The sequence below is a fragment of the Meriones unguiculatus genome, chromosome X (genome assembly GCF_030254825.1).
Source record: "Meriones unguiculatus strain TT.TT164.6M chromosome X, Bangor_MerUng_6.1, whole genome shotgun sequence".
NCBI classification, from domain to species: Eukaryota; Metazoa; Chordata; class Mammalia; order Rodentia; family Muridae; genus Meriones; species Meriones unguiculatus.
This window is the reverse complement of record NC_083369.1, coordinates 37,290,115-37,314,371: the sequence shown is the minus strand read 5'-3', so window position 1 is coordinate 37,314,371 and position 24,257 is coordinate 37,290,115. Positions and strand designations below refer to the sequence as shown.

Below are 24,257 nucleotides of genomic sequence, written 5' to 3'. Positions count from 1 at the left end.
AAAGTTGGACATGGTGTGAAAAGTAGGAGAGAAGGGGAGGGAAATCAACAATATACATGAAAATGCCATAAAGGCACTTATCCATTTTAAGTTAAAAATAAAACAAGATAAAAATGAAACAAAGAATAAACAACAATTTCCAAAAGTTGGCCATAAAGCTATCTTTCAACTGTCATGAGAGAAGCCTGTTTGCAATAGAAGATGATCAACACAGAAATCCACAGGTGGCCCAGGTGTAGAGAATAAGAGACTGTTCAGCTCTAAATGGGACCTCTATATCATAATCCCTCTTCATTAGGCTCAAAGATCTTTGAGAAAGAGGAGACAGAAGATCCAAAGGCCCTGGATGACTACAAGGAAACGGTGTCTTCTGGAAACAGGAAGCTACACATAAAATTCACAGTGGTTCTGACAGCAAGCACAAGACCTGGGCAAGCCTAAGCAAGTCCAAATCTCAGCAATAGAGAGGTTAGTTAGGCATAGAGATTCATGCCTAAATGAGTAGCTACTGGAAATTCTTAGCAGCTAATAGAGGATGGATCAGTTTTCTCTAACAGTTCTGATTAGTTGACCATGCTTCAGTGGATGCATCCAAGAATATATGGTTAGCACAAAAAAGCCTTGGGGGAGGGCACAACAGGACATGTATGCATGGATACAAAGTTGGATATAATAGGAAAAGGAGGATGGATCTGAGAAGAGTTGGGGGAGGGAAGGTGAATATGATAAAAATATACTACATGATAGTCTCAAAGAACTAATTAAAAGTAAGCAAAACAAAAGAAATGAAAATGAATGCTGGCAAAACTGTGGAAAACTTATTCATTGCTGATAGGAATATAATATATTGCAACCATTTTGTAAATCAGTATGGAGGCTCCTCAAAAAAACTAAAAATAGAACTACCACATCACTGAGCTATACTGTTCTGGTGCATATATGCAAAGGACTCTTCTGTCAAAAGACCACAGAGATAATTATACAACTGTGTTTTTTGATAAACAATCTACAATAGCTAAGAAATGAAACATTCTCAACGTTTATCCAAAAATACTTATATAATGAAAGTATGGTACATATATGCAATTTTATTCAGCTGTAAAGAATAATGAAATCATAGCATTTGCATGAAAATGGATGAAACTGGAAATCATTACGTTAAGCAAATAAGCCAAAATGCATGTTTTCTACCATAATTGGAATCTTAATGTCTCTCTCTCTCTCTCTCTCTGCATGTGTGTGTATTGTGTATGTCTCTGTGTGAGGGTAGGGAGAAAGTGGGCCATGAAAAGGGAAGGAGAAAATGAGGAATAATGGAATACATATGATATAAAAGCAGAGGGCGGATTATTAGTGAGAATAGAAGACAAGCAAGATGTAGGCAGAAAAGATAGGACAGGGCAGTGAAAGAGGAGGAGGAATAAAAACAAATTAAAACCTTGCATACGTATGAAAAAGGCCAAAAAGGTAACTATTAATTTATATGCACACTTTAAAATTAAAAAGACATACATGCGGTCTAGACAATGTACAATTTTCCTGTAAAAAAGCATGCTATTTACCTGAATCTGCTTATTTTACATTTTACTATGTATTTTTTATAAGGCTTGGGCTTACAAAAATAATGCAAGTATTGCTGCAGTCATTAAACAGAAAATTGCAAATCAAGCTAGAAGTAGAATAATTGCCATGGACTGAGACAACCTAAGATCTACTTCTACACCTATCATCCTAGCCTAACGAAAACAGAACCACAAAGTCTTGTTATCATATACTAGATAAATTTAGGAAGATTGGGAGTTAATTTGGATCCAAAATTCAAAAAGCTTTAAGAGAGGTGGAAATGTAAATTATGATATGGTGTTTTTATATGTCAATATAAAAATAACAGTCACTCAAAATCACAGTTACGCTAAGGGTATGGATCAGTGGTAGACCACACATGTAACATTCATTAGGCCCTTGATTTGATCCCCAGAATCACAAAAAAAGATATATTTTGCACAGCACTTGAAAGGCTAAGATAGAATTCAAGGCCAGCCTCAGTGATACACCAAGACCCTATCAATTTTATTTTATTCACAGAAATAGTCTTTTATGATCTTTACACTGACATCGCCCTGATTTCCTTGGTAATTTATACCTATATAAGTAAAAACAATTGAAGAACTATAACTTACAAATCAAGCACAAAATACTTTTCTACTTGGGGGTCTTTAAATTAAGGACACAAACTAACAGAGTATTGTAGCCCTTTTTCTGAGCTCTTATCAGAGGCTAGGAAGAAATTAGGAACTGTTATTTAATGGATATAAGTTTTAATTAAGCAGCAGGAATAAGCTTTGAAATATACTCAGCAGTACATTGACTACACAGTATATTATAAAGTAATTAAAAAGAAAAATTTAGGTGTCTCACCACAAAAATGATAAGCAAGTGAATTGACAGGTAAACTAACTTAATTTTATATTTCATATATCACATTGTATTCCATAAATGAAAATAACTGTCATTTGTCTATTTTAAATAATATAAATTTTAAAGGATTAAAATGTGCCTATTATTATTAGCTTTGTGAAACACTAACAATCTCTTTCATGGTCTATCTCTAGCCTTTCCCCCCCCCCCCCCCGCTAGATATGAAGTAGTCTACCCTAAACAATGAAAACATTCTAATTCCACCTTGTATCCATTACTATATTACTATCCTCTTATTTTATACTACTTTTTTTTTTCTGATTTTCAGGATTGGATTTCATTATGTAGCCCAGGGTGACCTCAAACTTACAACCTTCTTTCCTCAGCCACCCAAATGCTGGGGTTACAGGTGTGCACCACCATGTCTTACTAGTTATTTCTTAATTTATGTTATTCTCTTCCTAGAAATGCAAGCTCTCTGAGAGTACAAACACTTCTTGTCATCGCAGTCCTTACAATTTCTAACATAATTATTCATGGTAGGGATTCACACTTCACCTCAAAAATTTTATATTGACTATTCTTTCATAATTGGGCACTTAGAAGTATTATTAGTCCTTCAAATTATTCTAGTCAGTCTTTATTTTCCAACCTTAAAAACTAAGACCAGTCAAGTCAGGTGCAGTGGCGCACACCTTTAATCCTAGGACTTGGGAGGTAGAGGCAGGCAGATCTTTGTGAGTTAAAAAGTCCAGCCTGGTCTACATAGTGAGTTCTAGGATAGCCAGAAGTGTACAGTGAGACCTTGTCTCAGAAAAATGAAAACAAAACAAAATTAAGACCAATCTAATATCTACAGTTTTACTACAAACAAAGATACACCTGTATTTTTCTAAAAAATATAGAGTATTTTATATGATCCCAATAGAGTTCAAGTACACAAAAAAAAACCTTAATAAATCTAAAGCTTTCCTAAGTATAACTGTTAAACTAATATTGTTATAGAAAACTAAACCATAATGGTGGGGTGGGTATTTTCTCTTTTCTCCCGCTAGAGTCTTGTGTATACTGGATAAGCATTCTACCACTAAGGCACAACCTTTGTCCCATAATTAAATTTGACTAAATCAATTTTAGTAATTTCAACACAAAAATGTGGCAAGCTGTCAAGTAAAATGAATAAAATTATACCTACACTGGTTACTTTCCGGTATATTTGAGCTGCATTCTGGCACTCAGAATATGGATACTCCGAAGTAGCCATTTCCAACATACACATCCCAAAAGCATAAACATCTACAGATTCATCATAGTGTTCTTCATACATCTCTGGAGCCATAAACTCAGGAGTACCTACAAAATGATACCACAACCATATTTTTATTAAAGAAAATATATTTGTCAAGATTCTCTTTCCCATAAAGACTATATGTTCATTTCTGCCCCCTCAAAGCAAATCTGTAAATCAGGCCAGGAATGGTGTTGGACGTATGTAGTCCCAGCACTTGGGAAACAGGTAAGCAGGTCTTTTTGAGTTTGAGGCCAGCCTGATCTACAGAGCGAGTTACAGGACAGCCAGAACTGTGTAGAGAGAACCTGTCTCAAAGAAAGCAAATTTAATTATTTTTATTCAAAATTAGGTTAAGATGTTAAAAGTGTTAACTATGATGGCTCACACTTCTAATCCTACTACTTGCAAGGTAACATGCAGGAAGGTCAGAATTTTAAGGTTGTTTTCAGCTATATAGTATGTTCAAGGTCAGCCTGGTCTATAATTAAGTTCTGTCTCAAGAAAAGGCCAGGCAGTATGGTGCATTCCTTTGATACCAGCACTTAGGACACATAGGCAGGAGGATCTCTGGGTTTGAGACCAGCCTAGTGTTCAGGTCAGCCAGAATTAAATTATATAGAAACCTGTCTTTTATATATTACTTTTTAGTTCAAATTTAGATAAATTAATTTAGTAAACTTCGTTCCTTAAGTCCTCAGAATCTTTAAATAATCTTTACTAGATGGGGCTGGAGAGATAGTTCAGGGGTTAAGAAGACTTGTGGCTCTTGTGGAGGACCCAGGTTCAGTTCTAGCACCCACAAAATGGCTCACACCTGTTTGTAACTCCAGCTCCAATGGCTCCAACACCATCTTCTGAACCCTGTGAGCACTGCATAAAGGTAGTACAATGCCCACATGCAGGCAAAATACCCATACATGTAAAATAAAGAAATTAAAAAAAAATAAATAGTTCTTAATACATTCTATAAAGTATATACACTAGGATGTAGTAGAAAAAAACGTCAATTTTTATATAATTGGTATTTCAAAGCACAGTCACAGTTATTTCAAAGCAAATTAACAGTGGGCTGAGGATGCTGGCTGGGTCCTAAAATCCTAAGACTGAGGAAGCAAAGCCAGGAGGATTAGGAGTTCAAGGCCTTCTAGTACATAGTGAATTTAATGCCAGTCCAAGTTACATAAGACTTTGTCTCAATAAAATGTGTGTGTGTGTGTGTATGTGTGTGTGTGTGTGTGTGAGAGAGAGAGAGAGAGAGAGAGAGAGAGAGAGAGAGAGAGAGAGAGAGAAACAGAATAAAAAACAGGCAGTGGCCAAAATTTTGCTCAAGACTATAGTTGACTCATCATTTCTGTTCCAGTCCTATACAACTGACAGTAAATTGTAAAATACTAGTCACCAATGACACTCTTAGCAAATGATGTGCGCATTAAGGTTGCAAGTCCCAGATCACCAATCTTCACAGATCCAGTGGGTCCTGTGATGAAAATGTTGTCACATTTCAGATCCCGGTGAATTATAGGAGGGGTCCTTGTGTGTAAGAACTGTAATCCTTTTAAAATTTGCCTGCACCAGCTTCTTAAGACCTTTGGTTTCATGACTTTAAATCGTTTTAAGTACCTATACAAAGAAATAAAGAATGTGTAAACAAGCATTCCCAAATTATTCCATAAATACCACAATGAATGAGCTGTTCTGCTTACTATGATTGCTACCCATGAATAATTTTTAAGGTTCATTTTTATTTATGTATTTGTTAATGTGCACGTACATGCAAATGCCGGTGGGGGCCAGAAGAGGAAACTGGACCCCCTGAAACTGGAGTTACAGACAGTTGTGAGCTGCCCAGTGTGGATACCAGGACCTGAACTCCTGTCCTCTGCAAGAGCATCAGGTGCTCTTAACCATTCTGTCATTTCTCTAGCCCCCAAATTACTTTCTACTGTCTGCTGTAGAAAAATAAAAATCTATCCAAAACTTCATTCTTATCTAATCTTTCAGCGACTTACGATCACTTGAATTTCCCATCCCAGCCAAGCACAGTGGCACACAGCTGTAATCCCAGCACTCAGGTAGGCAGAGACAGGCAGATCTCTGTGAATTCAAGGCTAACCTGGCCTACAAAGTGAGTCCAGGACAGCCAAGGCTACACAGAGAAACCCTATTTCAGAAAAACAAAGCAAAACAAAAAAAGTTTCCCATCCAACCTCACAGTCACTCAAAAAAAAAAAAAATGGTTTGACCTACTCTAGAAGATATTCTACAATGTCTAACATTTGTAATTCAAAGTAATAATCATGCTAGAGTGACTTTTTTTTTAATGAAAGCACCATTTTAAAAAGAAAGCCCTTTTCTACTTCTAAATAATTACTTACCCAGTCACTGGAGAGCTTGGCTACATAAAATTTTAGTGTAAAATGCTAAGAAACATATACACTTCACAATTAATTATTTACAAGTGATTATACTTTCAATTCATACCAAATTAAAAAAAAAATTGATTTCGAACAAAGGACTATAATTACGTAGTAGTTACTCCTTACTAGGTATGTAAGCTTGGCCAAACTCTCAGCAAGTCATTACCTTTTCAAAATGCAATTATACTCTCTCTATAATAATTTTCAACTCTCAAATTCGATGAGATCTTTAAATCATTAACTTTTGTGGGGTTTTAGAGTTGTTTATTTTATAAGTATGAGTGTCTGCCTGCATGCATATATGTGTATTAAGTGAGTACCAGGTACTCACTGATGTCAGAAGAGGACATTGGATTTGATGGTTGTGAAGCATCTATAACATTAGTGGTAGGAGCCTCTCTGCAGGAGCAACAAGTGCTCTTAATTTCTGAGCCATCTCTCTAACTCTTTTTTTGTGTTTTTGAGGGATGATCTCATGTAGTTCAGGCTGTACCTGAACTCACCATGTAACCAAGAATGACCCTGACCTCCTGATTCTGTCTCTGCCCCACCACCCAATGCTGAGATTAAAGGTGGGTGCCACTGTTCTACTTTTACATGATGTGAGAAATGAATCCATAACTTCATGCATACTAGGCAAGTATTTAACCAATTGACCTTCATCCCCAGGTCCCCAAACATTAACTTTTCAGCACTGCATATTCTAATAAACTTCATTAATATGCTGATTTTTCAATCAATCTGAAATAGATTCTATAAATTCTTTTCTTCTTGTTGTCATAATACTAGGATTGGAACCTAAGGCCTTGCACATACTAAGTAAGTGCTATTTCACTGTGCTATAGTCCCAGGCCTTCTACAAAACTATAAGCCAAAAGTTTATAAATAACTTTGACTCTTTAAAATAATTTCCATATCAACTGGTACTGTCAGAGTCAACTTACGTCTTTAAGGTTCCTGATGTCATTAGTTCAGTCACTAACACAATACATTTCTTTCCTTTTAATATGGACTCCCAGGAATCATAAAACCGAACTATATTGGGATGCTGGAGGCCTTTTAACATCTCTGCTTCTTCTTTGAACCGTTGCTGCTCAGCTTTAGTTAATTTGCGGTCCTAAAGTGGAAGAAAAAGTTCCAAAGTAAGACCACAGAAATTTCCACACACATTTCTAATAGCTCAACTGCATGTTTTACTATATACCTATCAATTTTTCTCAGTATCTATGGAATCATTGGTATACTCCAGTAATGGCAGCACTGATATACTCAGTGGAGGGAAAACACCGAGTTGAGTACTAGTGGGGAGATGGAGGAGAAACCAGAGTGGAGGAAGGGAAAAGGAGTAGACATAGATAAAAACATATGATGTACATGTACAAAATTCCCTAACACGTACACACATACCGTGCACATTTGGAAATGTCATGATGAAACCTTACTTTGTACAAGTAATATGAAAAATCCCTACAATATTAAAAAAATAATGTAATTGAAAAAATTCAGTAGAAAGTAAACTGTTAGATGTGGTGGTAGTATGTGACCAAGTTTGGCCTTGAACTCACAATCTAACCTCTGCTTTTCAAGTTATGGGATACGGGTGTACAATCACCTACCTGGCCTACATTGAACTTTTAAATCACGAACTCATTGCTTTATCTGCAATATTTCATGAAGAAGGTTAAGAATTGTGCTAGCACTGTGTAAACTATTGTTTATTTTGACTTGAAGAACACAGTTGTCCTTTAAAAAGTACATAGTATTGTACATGCCTATAAATTCAGCACTCGGGAAGCTAAGGCAGGAGAAACAAGAATTAGAAAACACCCTGAGTTACATGGTGTGACTGCCTCAAACAAACTTATGAGTATATAGTACTGTATACAGCATATAGCATTATATGTCCATCTATACTAGGTTCTACTTTCTTCCACCAATGTATTCCCATGCCAGTTACCAAACTGTTTGAATACAAGTGGATCCCAACATGGCAATCGTGTACTCTTTTTTCTTCACTGTTCTTATTTATGTCCCACATAAACATTAAGTTCACCTTTCTACTTAAAATGTAAATCTGTTAGGATGTTAATTAGAATAATACTAAGTACATATGCTAATCTTGAAATATCTGGCATCTGCAAGTCAATTAAATCAGACTAACACAATGATGGCATGTGTACCCATAGTTATAGCAACTATGGTGGCTAAAAAACAAAGAGAAAAAATAAAAATAAAGCCATTTAAAAATAACATATGATATAGATGATTATATATATCCAATTGTTCAAAGCTTCATTAGGTTTAGATGAGGTAAAACTGATACTCTCTTGGCTTTCTTTTGTTTATGTTTTTCTGTTTTGTTTTTAAACAACATGCTTATTTTTGCATTTACATTTTAGTGAAATTGACCCTTCTGGTGTACAGTTCCATGATTTTCAACAAATATATAGTCATAACACTACCCCAACTAAAAGAGACAACAGTTCCATCACTCCCAAAATACTCTTAAGCTGTTTCTTTATACTCAAACATCTGTTTACTTATTTTTTTTCTAATATTAAAGAATCTTGCAAAGTTAAAGATTTAGAGACCTGCCCAATCTGTAGACTAAAACTTAACCAGCCTACCAGTCTTCCATCTTTCCTTATACTTTTGAGAAATCAGAACTAAGCAAGAAGGTCAGCAGTTCTTCCAGTGAATTATAAATTAAACTCCTATGCTTACCCTTCATATGTTGAAGCTGAAACCTGACCACTTTGAGGAGTCAGTTTGCTCCTTACAATCTCCTTTGGAGATTGAACTCAATTGATCAGGCTTGCATAGCAAGTACTTATACATTCTTGAATTATCTTGCCTGTCTAAGATATGTGGGACAATATCAACCCTGAAAATATTATGCTAAGTGAAATAAACAAAAGAACAAATATTGTTCATTTTATTACTATGCAATATCTAAAATGGGCAAATTCAAAACATAAAGTAAAGCAAGTAAATGCTGAGTGTATGAGATAAACAGAAGCAAATAAAAGATTGTATTCCTCTATCTATCCTAAGCTGATTAATATGTTCGAAATGGTTCTGTAATTACACAGCTATCATAAATACCTGAAAGATCAAATCATTCTTAAGAGCAAGAAATACATTTTAAGTCTCCTAATTAAATCTGTAGAATATAATTATTTCTAATGACAAAATCAATTACTCTACTTCATCTTTTGTCCCTAAATATCAAAGGTAATCACAATTAGGAGTAAACAACTTGGGCTGAAGAGATGGCTCAGAGGTTAAGAGCACTATCTGCTCTACCAGAGGTTCAATTCCCAGCAACCACATGGTGGCTCACAACCATCTATACTGAGATCTGATGCCCTCTTCTGGCATGCAGGTGTACATGCAGAGGAGCTCTCTCTCTCTCTCTCTCTCTCTCTCTATATATATATATATACATATATATGTATATATATAAAACAAATATTTTTATAAAAAAATAAACATCTTTATAAAATTATAACTGCTGTCCCAGACATACTACTAGAGGGAAAGTCCACTAAAAAGGCAGGGTCAATACCTTTAAATTTCTACTTCTGATTGAGGGGGGAGAAAGTAAGTCTGTTTAAAAAGCATCAAAATCCAGAGCAAAGTACTTACAGTAGAGCTTTCAGCTACCACTGTAATCCTCCTTTCACCATGCAGAGACACAGACACTACTATATTAACAGTAATGATTTTGACAGAATAACTTAGACCCAAAAATGATGACAGTTATTGGTGCAAGAAAGTAGAGTAGTAATAGCTAATGGAGTTAGCATATAGCCGTTAAAATGCTAATCTAAAGCCTGGTATGGTAATTTACCCATATACCAGCACCAGGAAGTCTTAGGGAAGAGAATTTTAATTCTGACTTCAGCCAGGGGTACACAGAGAGATTTTATCTCAAAAAAAAAAAAAAAATCTAGCCTATGGAAATAAGAGAACTAGAATCAGTCGGAGTTATCTCTGGGACAGGCTAGAAATCTAGGACAATGGAAAATCAGGACTCTATGAGGGTGACCCAAGCTGAGATTCTTAGCAACAGGGACATATGGAACATGAAACAGTTATCTCCTCTAACCAGCAAGACTTTCAATGGAGGAATGGGGATACCAACCCAGCCACAAAGCCCTTGACCTACAAATTTTCTTGCCTATAAAAGGTGCAAGGAGCCAGGTGCAGTGGCACAAACCTATAATCCCAGCACTCAGGGAGGCAGAGGCAGGCAGAACTCTGTAAATTAAAAGGCCAGCCTGATCTACAAAAGAAATCCAGGACAGCTAAGGCTTTACTGAGAAACCCTGTCTTGAAAAACCAAAATAAATTTTAAAAAGACCTACTCTGGATGTAGATTCACCATCCCTTCAGCTGGGGTATAGACCAGATAAAAAAAGGAAAAAAAGTGAAAGCCAGCTGAGAATCAGTTGTTCTCCATTTCTCTGCTTCCTAATCTGTCTCCCAGCACAACACACAGGAGATGGTCCCACAACTATACTTTCTTCATCCCAGTGAACTATATCCCATGAGTCACTTCCAAAATTAGAAACATTTCTTTTCTAGGAGGTAAAGCATGGTCTTATTACCTCATGCTCTTAACGTAAACATCAACAATGATCTACAAAACTATATCAGAGGCTACATGAATCTGTTTCTAGAAATGTAAAGGAAAGGATAATGATATAAAAACTATATAGAATAACTTGTTCAGGTACAAATAAATAGTACAAAGGTTTCAAAATGGTACTTACCTATGAAGTATCCCATCACTACTTTTTTAATGTAATTTTTGTACCATAGGCTGGGCACAAACCCATTATGTAGCCTCCACTTCATAATTGATAAAAATCTCATCAATAACTGTTCCTGAACATAAGTGTCTTCAGCATTTTAACACTATTGCTTATTAAATACTCAAACACGTCCATTATCTCTGTTTTAGTTCTTAGGCTGGGGAGTAGATCTTCATTTTATATTGTGTTACTAAATCTTCTTTCTCTCTTCAGTGCTGAGAATTGAACCTAGAAACTTAAAAATATGAGGGAAGTCCTCTACTACCATATTTAGAGCTATACTCAAAGTGCTAATATTTTTAATACATCCAAAATATTAAAAATTTAAATATATGAGGGGCTAGAGAGATGGCTCAGTGGTTAAGAGCACTGGCTGTTCTTCCAAAGGACCTGGGTTCAATACTCAGCACCCACATGGCAGCTCACAATTGTCTGTAACCCCGATTCCAAGGGATCTGACACCTTCACACTAATGCACATAAAATAAAAATTAAATAAATTATTTTTAAAATTTAAATATATGAAGCCAGACGCAGTGGTGCAAGCCTGTAATCCCAGCACTCTGGGAGGCAGAGTCAGGTGGATCTTTGTGAGTTCAAAGCCAGCTTGGTTTACAAAGGGAATCTAGGAATCCAGCCAAGTCTACACAGACAAACCCTGTCTCAAAAATTAAAACAAAATTAAATATATATATATAACATTATATAAACTTAGATGGTTGTATTTGCATATTTATTCACATATATGTGTAACAAGAATAATAAAAAAAAAAAATAAGAGGCCATGAATTTGACAAGGAAGGAGGAAATGGAAGGAGTAGGAGGGAAAGGGAAATATGTAATTACATTTTAACAAAAATTTTTAGAACAACAAAATAAAAGAGAGGAAAAGAAGAAGCTTGGTTAAAGAAAGGAAAAGGAGGGGGAGGGAAGTAGAGCAGAGGGAAAAGGAAAGAGAGAGTAAGAGAAGGAGAGAGGGAAAAAGAGGAGAAAGGAGGGGAGTGGAAGGGAGGATGGGGTATAGTTCAGTAGTAGAACATGTGCATGGCTCTGGGTTCCATACCCAAGCAAAAAGAATAACAAAATGATATTGTTCAAATATCCAATGAGAAGCAAATTTTGTTTTTGTTTGTTGAGAGAGGGTCTCACTATGTAGCTCTGGCTGACCTGAAGCTAACTATATAAACCAGGTTTCCCTCGAACTCAAGGATCTGACTGTCCCTGTCAGTGCTGGGATTTACGGTGTGTTCCACCACTGCCTGGCTATATTGATGCACACACATAAAACCATAAATGATGGAATACCCTCTTTGATCAGGTTACTTAATGTGCCTAAAACTCAGATCTGCTATCTGAAAATAATAATCTTTATCTCATATAATTACTACCAAAATTAAATAAAATAGTAAGCACTTACATAAATATTCAATTAGGTTTTAATTTTATGATAAATGGAAAGTATGTAATACCCATTGTTACTAGCTATACTAAAACACTTCAACTACAAATTCTTCTATTATTAAGTTTTCAGAAATTTAACAGACATATTAGGGAAAGACCACACCAAGCTAAGAGGTAGTATCAATTGATAAATGCAGAAAGTAGAAAATAGAAAGTTGCCATTTTAGACAGTAGGATTACAAGTTCAAGGATAGCTTGGGCCAGCAAGTTTCAACAAGTCTCACAAACAGAACAAAATAATTATAGTTATACTGTATATTACCCATGTAAAAACACCAAAGTGTACCAAAATCTACCTGAGATGTATTTCACAGTGTCCAAGTATATACCCCTAAAATATTTACTAATCTAGAAAGGAGAAAAGAGTAACTTTATAGTAGGAACAGTCTGACAGATAATACTGTAGACAAATGGTCAAGATTACCTTATCATTAACATATATCAGCAGCAGACTGAGTAGAGGGGCATCACTTTTGTGGTATTCTTGACAAAAAATGCAGAGCTTAGCTAGCCAGTCACGACAGTGCATTCTGTAATACCAGTATTTAAGAAGCAGAAGCAGAAGGATTTTAGATGTGTGGTCAATCTAGTTTATTTAATGAGTTCTTGGTCTTTGTAGGCTATATAGAGAGACCTCATCTCTCAGAAAGAAAGACAGAGGGGCCTGGAGAGGGAAACCGCTAATACTCTTCAAAAGTTCAAGGAAAAAACTAGGAAAAAAAAGAGGAAAAGAGAACATACAAAGTAAACACAGTATAGAAACATGGATGTGGTCAAAGAACTGAAAAGAGGAGTATTCATGGGGAAACCAATATATTCTGGTTAAGTTCAATATTTTCATTTATATCTTTGTAACCCTTTTGCAAGCAGAAAATCACCTGAAAATAAGTTTAAAAAGAAATCGAGTTAGTAAAGAAGTAGTACCTCTGTTTCTTTCTACATCTAACCCTCTCATTTCCTTTAAAAAAAAATAGAAAGAAGCCCATATTTAGCAGCTCTTTCATGTCTTCACTAACCCAATCTCAAGGTTTCTTCCTATACTGAACATATTTCTTCTACTATAGTTTTTATGAAATCTGGCTGTGTCTCCTTTTTCTCCCTTTTTAAGTCCCTGGCACTTAGTATAGGCCCAGCACATTTCAAGGAGTGTTTATTTGCTGATTAACCAAAAAAGAAAATAAAAGACAACTGTACCAGGTTGTATTCATTTCCTATTGCTATAGTAACAAATTAGCATAAACTTAGTGGATTAAAACATATTAGCTTCTAGAAATGGGAATCAGAAATCTACAGTGAGTCATACTAAACTGTAGTCCAGACAGCAGCACTGTTTCTTTTGAGGTGGGGAGCAGGGGGTAGACAACTGTTTATTGCCTTTTCCAGCTTTCCAGAAGCTATCTGTATCCCTTGGCTTGGTGACTGAGTCTTGCAACAGCAATACTTCAAACTCTGCTTCTATTTGTAGAGTTTTCTCAAATAATTGCCAACCTGTTTTCCTCCTGGCTGGCAATTAGATGAATTATTTCCATCTCTAAGTTAGTCTCATCTGGAAAGGTACTTTTAACAAAGGAAGGTTATAAGGATAAAGATATGGACAGCTTTGAGATGTCATTATTCAGCCTACCACACCTATCAATTTCTTTTTAAAGTCTATCCAACAAATAACTAAAAATAACTCACAAAAATATTTAGGAATTAGTGATATTTCCCAGACCAGAGTTGCCCCCTTCCACTATCATCTTTTGCCATTTTTGCAAAAGCATTTGTCTTTGGTTTAGATTTAATCAAGTTATAAAAATCTGTTAAACAAAGAGACTAGAACACACATACTTAAAAGGTTCCTCGATCCTAGATTCAAAATAATCTCTTTTAAAAAAAGATAATCTCTTGGCCCTGGTCTACACTTAATATCTATGACTGGATCTAGAACTAAATAGCATTGGGGGGGGGAACTTTAACAGAATTAAGCATATTCATTTTATTGGTGGCTCAAACAGAATCTTAAAACATTTCTAAAAGGGTACTAAAACTATTTTAGAAGCAAAATTAAGTGCCCTACAATAAATACTTCAACAATTTATATTTCTTTAGAAACTAGGTCTGGTATCAAACTCAATTCTTTTTCTGCCTCAATGCCCTAAATTCTGGAATTACAGGTATTAGCATCATGCTTAACCATGAATTTTCAGTGACTTCTTTTACTTCTACATCAGCTTGAATATAATCACTACTATAATAAAAAGTACAATGTTCACTCAACATGTTAACTTGCTATAGTGTATTATACCTATTTTTAAATTTTCTTTCTTTTATTCTTTCGTTTTTCTAGACAGTTTTCTCTGTGTAGCCTTGCCTGTCCTAGACTCACTTTGTAAACCAGGCTGGCCTCAAACTCACAGAGATCCATCTGCCTCTGTCTCCTTGAGTGCTGGGATTAAAGGAATGCGCCACCATGCCTGGCTTGTACCTATTTTTTTTTCTTGTTGATGGTTTTGTTTTGATTTGATTTTCAGTAGCATTTTTAGTTTACTTTACAGACTCTAGCTAGAGTTGCTAGATGTCTAGGTGTAGCTCTGTTGGCAGCGAAGTTCACTCCCCAAAAATCCAATAAACTGGACATGGTGGCACATGCCTGTAATCTCAGCTCTTGGGAAGTGGAGGCAGGAAGCTTAGAAGTTGAAGATCATTCTCCGCTACATAGTAAATTTGGGGCTAACCTGGAATATGTCAGACCCTGTCTTAAATAAATTATAATAAACTTCCTATTCCAAATACTTAAATTCCAATCTATCTGAATGGCAACCAGCAGTACTTTACAACAGGTAGAACTCCCACGCTTAAAGACACCATTAGAATTTAAACAATAGCAACTTATATCTAGTGACTGTCTTTATTCAGTCTTAATTTGGGGGTTTGTTTGTTGGTGGTGGTTTTCTTGCTGTTGTTTTGAGGTAGGGTCTTATGTAGCCCAGGCTACAGTCAAGAATGATCTTGAACTTCAGATCTTCCTGCTGCCACCTCGCTAGTACTAGAATTACAGACATGTGCCACCATGTTTGGTATATATGGTGCTAAGTTTGAATCCAAAGCTTTGCTCTTGCATGCTAAGGCAAGTGCTGTACCAAACTGAGCCATATTCCCAGTCCTAATCTTAACTTTAAGCATCTCATATAAGTGCTGATCCTTTTTTTTTCATGAGTTGACTGAAGTTATCAAGGCTTGTTCTCCTTATATTTTACCTACATCTGCTTGAAACCATTCTCATCATAATACTTTATATTCTGTTCTGTCCCTCATTTGTTAATAATATTACATAAAAACGTCTATCACAGAATAAAACATCTTTTAATTATTCTTTTTTTTTTCATTTCTCCTCTCTAAACATACTTGAGCTAACTAACCTCTGTACATTCTGGTGATTTCAGTTTGCTGTAATTTCAAAGACCTGAGGGTAGAATATCAATAGTTTTCAAAGAGTCAAGAAAAATCTTTCCTATTTGGAAAAATATCATATGAACTTTACATGTTTTTTGTAGAAAATGATAAAGGTAGATATCATACTCAATACACTTTTACATACACTTAACTATGTAGTGTAACAATCAAGCAATGAGACATACACTCATTCCTTAAAATAAGATGTTAGGGAGAACTTGGGGGATTTCCTAAAGCTAAAAAAAAAATTTCCCAAAGAATGTCATAATATAGACTTTTTTTTTTTAAACAGGAAAAGAAAGGAAGCATGGTAGGTATATGGCTATGTCCCTAGCACTAGAGAGGTTGAGCCAGGAAGAACATCAGATTGAATGCGCCTAGCCTACATGAGAATTCAGGGCCAGTTTGGGTTATAGACCATCTCAAAAAATGATAAATGTAAAGCAAAAATTCGTTGTATTTCCAAGGCTAGGTATTTTTATAGATCACTGGTAGAGTGTTTGCCTAGCATGTACAAGACCCACAATTTGATCTTTACAATTACAATATAAATGAATGAATGAATGAACTGAATAGAGGGAAAAGGTGGGATATAACTCAATGGCAGAATATTTGTATAAGGCTCTGAGTTTATTCCCAGCACTGCAAAAAATAAAAATAAAACTGGGCTGGAAATTTATCTCATTGGTAGACTAATTGCCTAGCATGTAAAGGCTCTAAATTTCATCCTCAGGAGGAGGAGAAGACTGAGGAGAAGATAATCTTTTAAAAGCTTGGCATCAGTTCCTAACAGGATCTAGAAAAGAACATCATTTCTAGAGGATGGTAGACGGTCCTCTTCACTCTCTTCATCTTAGATCCTTCTGGAGGTTGGGGTAGCTAAATTTGGAATTCATAAAGCCAAGAAAATTATATACTCACCTGTAGTTCACACCAAGCAACTTCAACCCATGTTTCAGTGTCCAGTCCTTTATAAACTGTTTTAAATGCTCCTCTTCCCAGTTCTATATCAAATTTCAGAAACCTGCCACTAGGGGAAGTTGCTACAGCCTTCATTTCTGCTTCTTCCTCCATTTCCTTTTCATTTTTCTCTTTGAAGCAATCTTTTGAGGATTCTGAGGTTGCCTTTGAACACTGATCATATTTAACTTCTTGCCCACCTCTTAGCACATTGGTAGGAAGTTTATCTACTCTTGAAATATTTTTTGCAGCTTTTATTCTTTCATCTCTGGGGGAAGATTTGGCAACTTTGTCATCTTCCGTCATCTCAACACTCTTTCGGAAAAATCTCTTTCTTTCAACAGTTTCCTCGGAAGCAGAGGAGGTACTGTTTTTTTCCTTTATTCTAGCTTCTATAGTCAATGGTGCTGCAACTTGGGTAACCCTATTTTCAAAGGAAACTCCATCAGGTTTCTCAGAATCTTCTGTGCTAGCCGGCTCCCCAGAATCAGTGGCCATTGTAACTAAGGTTGGCACTAAACTTTTTCCTGTTTCACTCTTCAGTCCACTTACATCTCAGGTATCAGAATTATGAGAAGACACTTTCTTTCATGTGGTCATATAATCCCACAGCAACCTGAAGAAGGGAAAAGAGATAGTTTTAAAATCACCCTACAACAGAAATCAATAAGGAGAAAACAAGTCTCCTGATTGTTAGTTGCTTCTTTCTTAATAAAAATTTTATTCTTGTTTCTGTACAAATTAACAACTCAAGAGTCCAGGGACTATGCCTCATCTTCTTTAATACAGCTACAGTAACTAGTGTAGCAGTTGGCATATAGTCCAATGTCTTCATATGCAGGAACCTAGTTCTCAGCTCATCTCAATCCACCAAATTCAATACAGGTGCCCAAATCCTGAGTTCACTTAGCTATACCTAGTAAGTGAAAATACCACATGATTTTCATAAGACTATTGTCTAAGATTATTAATTCATCTAATATTTGCTTCTTTAATTTGTGGTTATATATACATACATACACATATAGAGAGAATCAAGTTTACTATTTTAACTATTTTAAATGTCTAGTTCCATGGCATTAATGCATTCACAATATAATTACCATTACTTCTTAAAATGTTTATTATTTGTGTGAGTTAGTTCTCTCCTATTTTCATGTGAGTTCCAGAGACTAAACTCAAACTGTCTGCATGACAAGTACTTTATACACTGAGCCATCTTGCTGGCCTAATATCACTTCAATCCATTCCCAAAACAATATCATCTTAAACTGAAAATGTATACTCATTATGGAAAAATTTCCTATCGAGCTGAGTGCCATGGAATATATCTATAGTCCTAGTTCCTCAGGAAGCTGAAGGTAGAGAATCACCTAAGCCCTGTGAGTTCCAGACCTATTTGGACAAAAAACAAAACTAATTTCTAAAACAGAAGAAAAGTAGTTTTTAGGAGATGCTCACTAGCAGAGTACAAGCTTGAATGTACAAAGTTCTGTGTAGGACTGCCAGAACTACAAAAAGAAAAGTATTGCCCATATCCACCCCCAAACTTCCATTCAACTCTCTATTTATGAATTTACTTATTCTACATAATTCATGTAAGTGGACACATACAGTATTTGTGTCTGTCTTATTTCATTTGACATAATATGTTCATTTCTTTTTAAGACTGGCTAATAAATACATAAAATATTCAGTATCTCTAATCACCAAGAAAATTAAAATCAAAACTATATCAAAATTCCATTTCATCCCAGGAAAAGTGACTATCATCAAGAAAACACAAAACAGGTCAAAGAGATGACTCAGCAATTAAGAGCATTTACTGATCTTAGAGAGGATCTAGGTTCAGTTTTCCCAACATCCACATGGTAGCTCACAACTGTTTGTAACTCCAGTTTTGGGGGTTCCAAAAATCTCTGTTGACCTCTCTGGACTCCTGCACCAGTGTGGTAAGCACACATACACTCAGGCACATACATATAGACCAAAATAAATACATCTTTAAAAACAAGAAAATTCAAGACAAATTATGAACATAGGGAATTTAAATTAGTCCAGCTACTATGGAACTTAATACATTGGTTTCTCAAAATATTAAAAATAGAACTACCATATGATCCAACTATAAAACTTCTGGTATATAAAAAAAATCAAAGTCAGCTTACTCTATACAAGGCATGGTGGTGTACACTTCTAAAATCAGTATTTAGGATGGTGGCCAGCCAGGGCTGCATAGTGAGATTGTCTAAAATATACAAGGGAGGAAAAGATGGAAGGAAGGTGGGACTACACAGTTCTAGGAAACCAAGATGACACAGTAAGACACTGACTCAAAAAAAAAAAGGTGGTGAGCAAGTAAAGAAGACAATGCACATCTACTTCTGTTTTCCACATGCACGTGTACATGAATATACACATATCATATAAACATACAAAGAATTCAATAATTGGACAAAACTTTTATATAGTTTAGATATAGTGATGTAAATATTAAAATAATAAATAAAGAGGCTGGTAAAACAGCACAGTGGACATGTGAGCACACATGTGGAAATCAGAAGACAATTTGTTGGAATTAGTTCTCTTCTGCCACCAAGAGCATGCTGGGGATTGAACTCAGGTTGTCAAACTTCACAGCAGATACTTTTACTCACTGAACCATCTCCCCATCCCCTGAACTTTCTTTTATAATCATTTATTAAATTATATGTATAAATTAGTAAGGGTTGAAGAGATGGCTCATAGTTCAAGAACACTGGCTACTCTTCTAAAGAAAATGAGTTCAATTCCCAGCACCCACATGGTGGCTCACAATAGTCTGTAACTATAGTTCCAGGAGATCTAACCCCCTTTCCTGGCCTCTGTGGGCACCAGGCACACATGTGGTGCACTGACAAACATACATGCAGAAAAAATGCTTATACAAATAAAAAATTTTAAACTACACAAATAAATTGTATACATTTTCTGAATGTATATTTCACATGTGGAATGCCTTAGGTTTCTATGGCTATGATAAAACACAGTGACCAAAAGCAACTTGGGGAGGAAAGGATTTAGTTCATCTTATACTTCCAGGTACCAGTACACTGTTGAGGGAAGTCAGGACAGAAACTCAAGCAGGACAGAGACCCCTGATGCAGAAACTATGAACGGGTGCTGCTTATTGTCTGGCTCCCCACAGCTTGCTCAACCTGCTTTCTTAAACAGTTCAAAATTGCTGGTACCACAAACACTGAATATCAGTCAGTCAATCAATCAGTCAATCAATCAATCAAGGAAATGCAACACAAGATTGCCTACAGGCCAAAAGTTCTCTCTTTTCATATGATCATAGCTTGTGTCAAGTTGACAAAAAATATATAAAATACAATACAATAAAATTAAATTAAAATTTAAAAAAGTACCAGGAAAGGGGTTTTAAAAAACTTAATAGGGGGCTAAAGAGATGGTTCAGTGGAAGAGCACTGTCTGCTCCTCCAGAGGTCCTCAGTTCAATTCCCAGCAACCACATGGTGGCTCACAACCATCCATACTGGAATCTGATGCCCTCTTCTGGCATGCAAACACATATGCACACAGAACACTCATACAAAAAGTCTTTTTTTTTAAAGCATAATAATTAATATTAAATACTTTCCAAGAAGATTTGCTATATACTGACTACGTATGTTTTTTTAAATATATTTTGCTTTATAATAAACAAATTTAAGTAAAGGGTCTTTTGCTAATTGGGCCACTTACTTGACATCAATATATCAAAAATTACTGACGATGGACTAGTTTTAAGGATAGCTCTAATAAATTTATCTTGGTTTTACATGATAGTTCTGATATAACATACAATTCTGAATCTTGTTTAGTTTGACATTAGGGAATATCTTCTAAATAATTCCCACAAATGAGAATATGAGAGCATAATGTATATTTTGGTAAATATTCTAGTACATTCAACCTAAAATTTTATCAGAGAACCATACTTCTCACCCTCCATGAAAGTCCATTCAAAATGAATCAAATAATTTAAAAATAAGACTTGCTGCTGGGCAAGGTGGCACACACCTTTAATCCCAGCACTCAGGAGGCAGAGGCAGGCAAATCTCGGAGAGTTAGAGGCCAGCCTGATCTACAAAGTGAGTCCAGAACAGCCAAGGCTACACAGAGAACCACTGTTTCGAAAAACAAACAACAAACAAAACAAAACAAAACAGAAAAAGACTTAAACTGCTAGAAAAGATTTAGGTAAAACACATTACAATATAGTCACAGGCATATATTTTTTGAAAAGGTGTTCAACAACATAAATAACCAGGAATTTATAAATTATATTGCATGAAATTAAATACCTTCTGCCCAGCAAAGGAAGCAATCACTAGAGTTGAAGAGACAACCTACAAAAATGGAAAAAGAAATTGAAATTTTTGTACTAATACATCATACAGTAGAGTAATACCTACAAAAACTACCCCCAAAATCTCAATCATCCTAATAGTGTAAACAGTTTTACTTCCTCTTTGACAAGACTTTATATTTCTTTTTAAGGTTTATACTGAGTATTGAGTTCTCTAACAAATTCAAGACCCATAGGCAGCTTGCTCAGTAGATCAAACCAAACGGCTCCAGCAATGTTCTGCACTAAGTACCCTCTGTAACAGCAGCAAGTCTCCATTGCCTTCTAGATCACTAAGCAGTTTAGTGATGGGCTTACTGAAAGCCATTCTGGACAGTTTTGCTTTTGTTTTTGTTTCCATAAAAATGATTTGTGACTGCTTTATACGTGACATTTGCGTTAGCCCTATCCAGAAAGTGATTCTGAAGCCATGAGCTTCTAAGTGTCACAGAGCTTGTGACTTAGAAGTGGGTCAGTATTTAATATAGGATAAACATACTAAAATCTGTACACCTAAAGAAGCTAAGCAAGAAGGGTACGATGATCAATCCTCACTCTGAAAGGCAAATGGAATGGACATCAGAAGAGGGAGAAAACAATGAACAAGACAGGAGCCTACCACAGAGGGCCTCTGAAAGAGTCAACCCAGCACAGTATCAAAGCAGATGCTGAGGCTCATAGCCAAACTTTGGGCAGAGTGCAAGGAATCTTATGAAAGAAGATCTGGAGGGGACAGGAGCTCCACAAGGAAAGCAACAGAGTCAAAATATCTGGGCCCAGGGGTCTTTTCTGAGACTGATACTCCAAGCAAGGACCATGCATGGAGATAAACTAGAACCCCTGCACAGATGTAGCCCATGGCAGTTCAGTGTCCAAGTGGGTTCCATAGTAATAGGAACTGGGACTATATGTACCATGAAGTGATTGGCCTGTTCTTTGATCCCTGAAGGTGGAGCAGCCTTACCAGACCACAGAGAAGACAAGGCAGCCACTTCTGATGAGACCTAATAGACTAGGATCAGAAGGAAGGAAAAGAAGTCCTCCCCTATCAGTGGACTTGGGGAGGGGCATGAGTGGAAAAGGGGAGGGAAGGTGGGATCAGGAGGGGAGGAGGAAGAAAGCTACAGGGGAATACAAAATGAATAAACTGTAATTAATAAAAATAAAAAACATTATGGAAGTATGAATTCAACATTTTTTGCTTTCATCTGATGGATAATCAAGAGTCCAATGACAACTTTCAGAAATTGGCCAACAAGATTGTGCTACTAAAGACACATCTGTGTTTAATACTAAGAGCTAAGAATGAAACTAAGAATCTATAAAGTGCTTCATCGAGGTAGATTGCCAAATCAATACAGTTCCATTGTCACTTAATAAGATTACTATTTCCTGAAAGTGAAAATAGGTAGAGAGTCTTTTTTCTTTTTTATACTTACTTACTCTGTGTGTGCACACTTCAGTGGCCCATGACAGGGCTTATAAATTGAGCTCAGAGACAACTTTCAAGAGTCTCTTCTCTCCCTTTGCCATGTGGGTCCTAGGAGCAGACTCGGGGCTGTCAGATTTGGTAGCAAGCACTTTTACCCAGGAAACCATCTCACTGGCCTGACAGTTTTTTCCCCTTAACTTCTTATTTTGAAATTTTTTTTAACTTGGGAAATAACTTGCAAAAATACACAAAAATTACAGTACAACATTCACCACATTCCCCAAATGCTAACATTTTAAGTGAGGTGTTTTTAAAGTAAGAATAATGATACTTATTTATTTTCACCTAACTAAATGTCACTTATACAGAAGCCTCAAGACCAGAAATCCAGAAGACAGACTTCTAAGCAGCCAGAACTAGGTAAAGTTATATGATTCTTAACAAAAACCTTCACATTTTTTAGAGTGTAGCATTTCTTTCAAAAACTGAAATCCTAACCAGGCAGTGGTGGTACACACCTTTAATCCCAGTACTCAGGAGGCAGAGGCCAGCCTGGTCTACAGAGCTGGTTCCAGGACAGCCAAGGCTACACAAAGAAACCTTGTCTCAGAAGAAAAAACAAACAAACTGAAATCCTAAGAAAATGTGGTAGTGCATGACTGTAATGCTAGCACTCCAAGGTAAAAGCAGCAGGAGAATGAAGAGTTTAAGCCACCCTTAGCTACATGAGACTCTATAAAAAAAAAAAAAAAAAAAAAAAAAAAAAGAAAACATTGAAATTCTGCTGGACATGGTGACACATACTTGTAATGCTCATGAGCAGAAAGGTGCTGCCAAATAATCCTGAGCCAAAGGTCAGCTGAGAATATAGACAAGATGCTGTTTTTAGAAGCATTTTCTAAATGAAATCCCTGCATGTCTTGTAATCCCAGCTACCCAGAGGCTGAAACAAAAGGATCAAAACTGCAAGACCAGCCAGGACAACATAGCAAGACCCTGTTCTAAAATAAAAAGTTGAAAAGGGCTGGGGTTCTAATTCTGAAATAGAGCAATGCCCTAGCATGTGAGAGGCCCTGAATCCAATCTTCGGTACTCAGAAAAACCCTCTGAAATCTTTTTAATACTCAGAAATATTAGACTTTTTAATCATATGAATGTTTTGCCTGGTGTATGTATGTGCACCATGTGTATGCCTGGTGCCAGTAGAAATCAGAAGACAGCAACAGATCCCCTGGAACCAAAGTTATGGACAGTTGTGAGCTACTATGTGGCTACTTGGAACTGAGCCTAGGTCTTCTAAAAGAGCAGTGAGTTCTGTGAGCCACTGAACCATTATTCCAACCCCCAAAACTCTGAAATTGTGATTTAAAAAAAATATTTAGTTTATGTGTACAGTTGTTTTGTCTCCATATATGGCTATGCATGCCATTTGCCCTCAGAGGCCAGGAGAAAGCATCAGATCTTCTGGAACTGTAATTACAGATGATTATAAGTTGCCACGTGGTCAAACCAGATCCTCTGAAAGAGCAGCCAGTTCTCAACCATCTAGCCATCGCTCCAGCCCCCAGAACACTAAAATCTTATTCAGGTTCTAATATATTTTTAAAAGCCCAATTCCCTGATATCAAATA

The 24,257-nt window shown here is 36.1% G+C and overlaps 1 protein-coding gene across 15 annotated transcripts in view; it reads right to left on the bottom strand.

Moving 5' to 3' along the window:
* Positions 1-24,257, bottom strand: part of Wnk3 (WNK lysine deficient protein kinase 3) — a 127,383-nt gene that overhangs the window by 77,233 nt on the left and 25,893 nt on the right. For 13 of the 15 annotated variants that reach the window (XM_060374903.1, XM_060374911.1, XM_060374910.1 and 10 more), the window contains exons 2-6: positions 21,151-21,195; positions 16,763-17,417; positions 7,071-7,243; positions 5,109-5,329; positions 3,614-3,771 (exon numbers count right to left, since the gene is read on the bottom strand). In XM_060374903.1, coding sequence (XP_060230886.1) covers positions 3,614-3,771; positions 5,109-5,329; positions 7,071-7,243; positions 16,763-17,299 — 1,089 coding nt within the window. In that variant the 5' untranslated portion in view covers positions 17,300-17,417; positions 21,151-21,195. Of the gene's footprint in view, positions 1-3,613; positions 3,772-5,108; positions 5,330-7,070; positions 7,244-12,830; positions 13,117-16,762; positions 17,418-21,150; positions 21,196-24,257 lie in introns of those variants that run through there. The other 2 variants (XM_060374917.1, XM_060374904.1) reach the window with 2 other exon arrangements.